Source organism: Eimeria tenella, genomic scaffold, assembly GCF_000499545.2.
Source record: "Eimeria tenella Houghton genomic scaffold, Eth_scaff543, whole genome shotgun sequence".
NCBI lineage: Eukaryota > Apicomplexa > Conoidasida > Eucoccidiorida > Eimeriidae > Eimeria > Eimeria tenella.
Window position 1 is genome coordinate 1 of NW_013543410.1, and position 2,886 is coordinate 2,886.

At 49.2% G+C, this 2,886-nt stretch overlaps 1 protein-coding gene across 1 annotated transcript in view; it reads right to left on the minus strand.

Annotated features, from left to right (window-relative positions):
• Positions 1-589: 589 nt before the first annotated feature.
• Positions 590-2,886, minus strand: part of ETH_00009775 (heat shock protein 90, putative) — a gene marked incomplete at both ends in the record, with an annotated part of 6,373 nt that continues 4,076 nt past the window's right edge. Inside the window, 2 exons of the mRNA XM_013377532.1 lie at positions 590-757; positions 1,634-1,883. Coding sequence (XP_013232986.1) covers positions 590-757; positions 1,634-1,883 — 418 coding nt within the window. The remainder of the gene's footprint in view (positions 758-1,633; positions 1,884-2,886) is intronic.

Sequence of the window (2,886 nt, forward strand, 5' to 3'; positions counted from 1 at the left end):
CTAGCTGCTGCAGGGGAGCAGAACTGCTGCTGCGAGCTCGCCAGGTGCACGTAGACCCCAATATAGAAACACGAATTAATTGGCAAAAAAATTTGAAAAATTAATTTGAAAGTTCATTTCGTACCTACGAAAAAACCCAAATAAGAGTTGATCTGCTGCTGCTGCTGCTGCTGCTGCTTTTGGTGCTACTGCTGCTTCGCTTGCACGTTGCATGCACTGTACCTACACGAACATATGGATTTTGGAAATAAATGCATCTAAAAAATAAACGCGAAATAAATCTAAATGCATTTTAAAAATAAATGCATTTCTAAAATTGTTTTTTCTAAAAAGAACAAAAAAAGAAGTGGCGTACGGTGTCTGTACACTGTACAATACCAACAGCGCCAGGCAGAGCAGCACGAGGCCCCCCTGCTGAGGCCCCCCGCAGCTGCTGCTGCCGTTGCTGCTGCTGCTGCAGAAGCAGCTAGAAAATCAACTGGGCGTTCCCGCTGGCGCGAATGCATGCAGCGCCAGCTAAAAAGCCCCAAGTGCATGCAGCAGGTTCTAAACTGGTGACTAAAAGAGAATTAAAGGAATAAATTCGAAGTCAAGCCCTGCTGCTGACGTATGCTGCTGCTTCCCGCTGCAGCAGCTCTATCACAGCCCGCGCAAAACCCCCAGGGTCCTCCAGGCTGTATCCGCCCTGCAGCGAAGCCACAGAGAAGAGCTCCAGGGCCAGGCTCTTGGCCCGCGCACTTGTGGGGTCTGCCTTCACCTGCAGCAGCAGCAGCAGCAACAGCAGCGCAGCAGCAGCAGCGGAGGCGCATGAATGGCGGAAACACAACAACCCCACCCCTGCTGCAGCCGCCCGCGCTGCAGGCGGGAATAAGTGGAGCGATATCAGCAAATAAAAACAAATGATAAAAACATTTCATTTTATAATTTGAAATAAATATATGGACAAGTGCTGCTTAAACATGCAGCAGCACCAGCAGCAGCAGCAGCGCGGGCAAGCGTGCTGCTGCTGAAGGCGATATTCATGCAGCAGCAGCAGCACAGGAAGCAAATTCAACAAGCAAATACAAACACGAATATAAAGATACATATATAAAAACAATAAATATATAAATTTAATTCCATCAACCTGAAACAAAGAGAAACTTGTTCACAGAAGTGCAGCAAAACTCCCCAACAGGCGGGCAATGACTGCGGCCACGAGCAGCAGCGAAACAAAAGAAATACAAAAAATAAAACAAATAATAAGCACAAGCAATACAAATAAAAATATCATAAATGCAATCAGTCTAAACTCAAATAAAGAAATATCCAAACGGCCTCTCAGACTCTTCCTATTAAACGCACAGCGCCCGCAGCTGCTGCTGGGGCTCACGCCTTCTCGGCTGCATCATCTAGCCGCAGGAACCAGCAGCAGCAGCAGCAAGAGCAGCAGCAGCACCACAGGGAAGCATAAAGAGAAGAGCTGCTCAGCTTTTAGAAAGAAACACTCAAAGAGCCCCAAGAGGCCCTCGTCATCTACTATCCACCATCATCGCTCTCGGGCAGCAGCAGCAGCAGCAAGAGCAGCAGCAGCACCAACCCTCCGCAGCAGCCGCAGCAAAGCGCTGCTGCAGCAGCAGCAGCAGGGGCGCACCATGGAGTCGAGCTGGCGAATGATGGTGTGGTCGGGGTTGATCTCGAGGACTGGTTGGTTGAGAGAAGTTCCAAAAAGCTGCTGCTCTGTGGCTCCCTGAGCAGCAGCTTGCTGCTGCATGTAGCGCTGCATAGTGGGCGACAGCCCCAGCTGCCCCTGCACCAGAACTGCGGGGTTTTGCACAAGCCGCGAAGACAGGCAAACGCTGTGCACGCGGGGCCCCAGCGTCTGCTGCAGCCACTCCACCAGCCTGCAGCAGCAGCAGCAGCAGCAGCAGCAAGTCTTGGAAGTAAAAAAAACGGAAAAATCGCACCAAAAAGACCCGCTGCAGCTGCTGCTGCTGAGCCGCACGCAGCAGCAGCAGCGCATCAGCAGCAAACCAGGTAAACAGAAGCTGAAAAGCCCGTTTTTACACACTGCAGAAGCTCAAACCAAGAACTTTAGTTACTTTTTAGTTTTATTTGTATCAATTTTGGCCTTTTAATTGCCTTTCTCAGAAATCTGGCGAAGATCGCAGCGGCGGCCTCGGCTCCCGCGTGGGTTCGAGTGTACGCGAGACAACGAGGAGCCTCAACTGACACGCGCCATTCATCCTCGGCAACAAAATTAAAACAAATTAAATTAAAACAATTAAACTAAAGTAATTAAATAAAATTAAATAAAGCAAAATAAACAAACACAAACAAGAAAGACAAGAAGGCGGCAGCAGCAGCGGCAGCAGAAAGAGCAGAATGCGATCTGCTGCAGCTGCAGCGCAGCAGATAAACAAAGCCCATGAAGAAGCAAACGCAGCAAAAGAAAAGAATGAAAGAAACAATAAAATAAAAACAAAACGAATAAACAGACCCGGGCAAAAACTACACCGATTACAATTCAAAAGCCGCATGCATTCAGATGTCATAAAAAAAGAAAACACTGAAACGAAAACCGAAAGCAGCTGCAGCAACCGCAAAACAAGAGCAACAAACAAAGCAAAGCAAAACAAACAAACCGAAACAACTTCAATCAAATGCAACTAAAACTTAATTCAAATAAACAAAAAAAAAACACTCCAACTTGCATGCAACAAATAACAAAAGACCCACCCCCCCAACTCAATGCGTTTTGTGGCGAAGTCCGACGGCTGCAGCTTTTGGGCCAAATCGGACTCAGTCGAATTTTCGGAATTTTGCAAGTGGGGCCCCCCGGGGCCCCCCCGGGGCCCGGGGGGGCCCCCCCAAGGCCCCGGGGCCCCCGGGGGCCCCCGGGGGCCC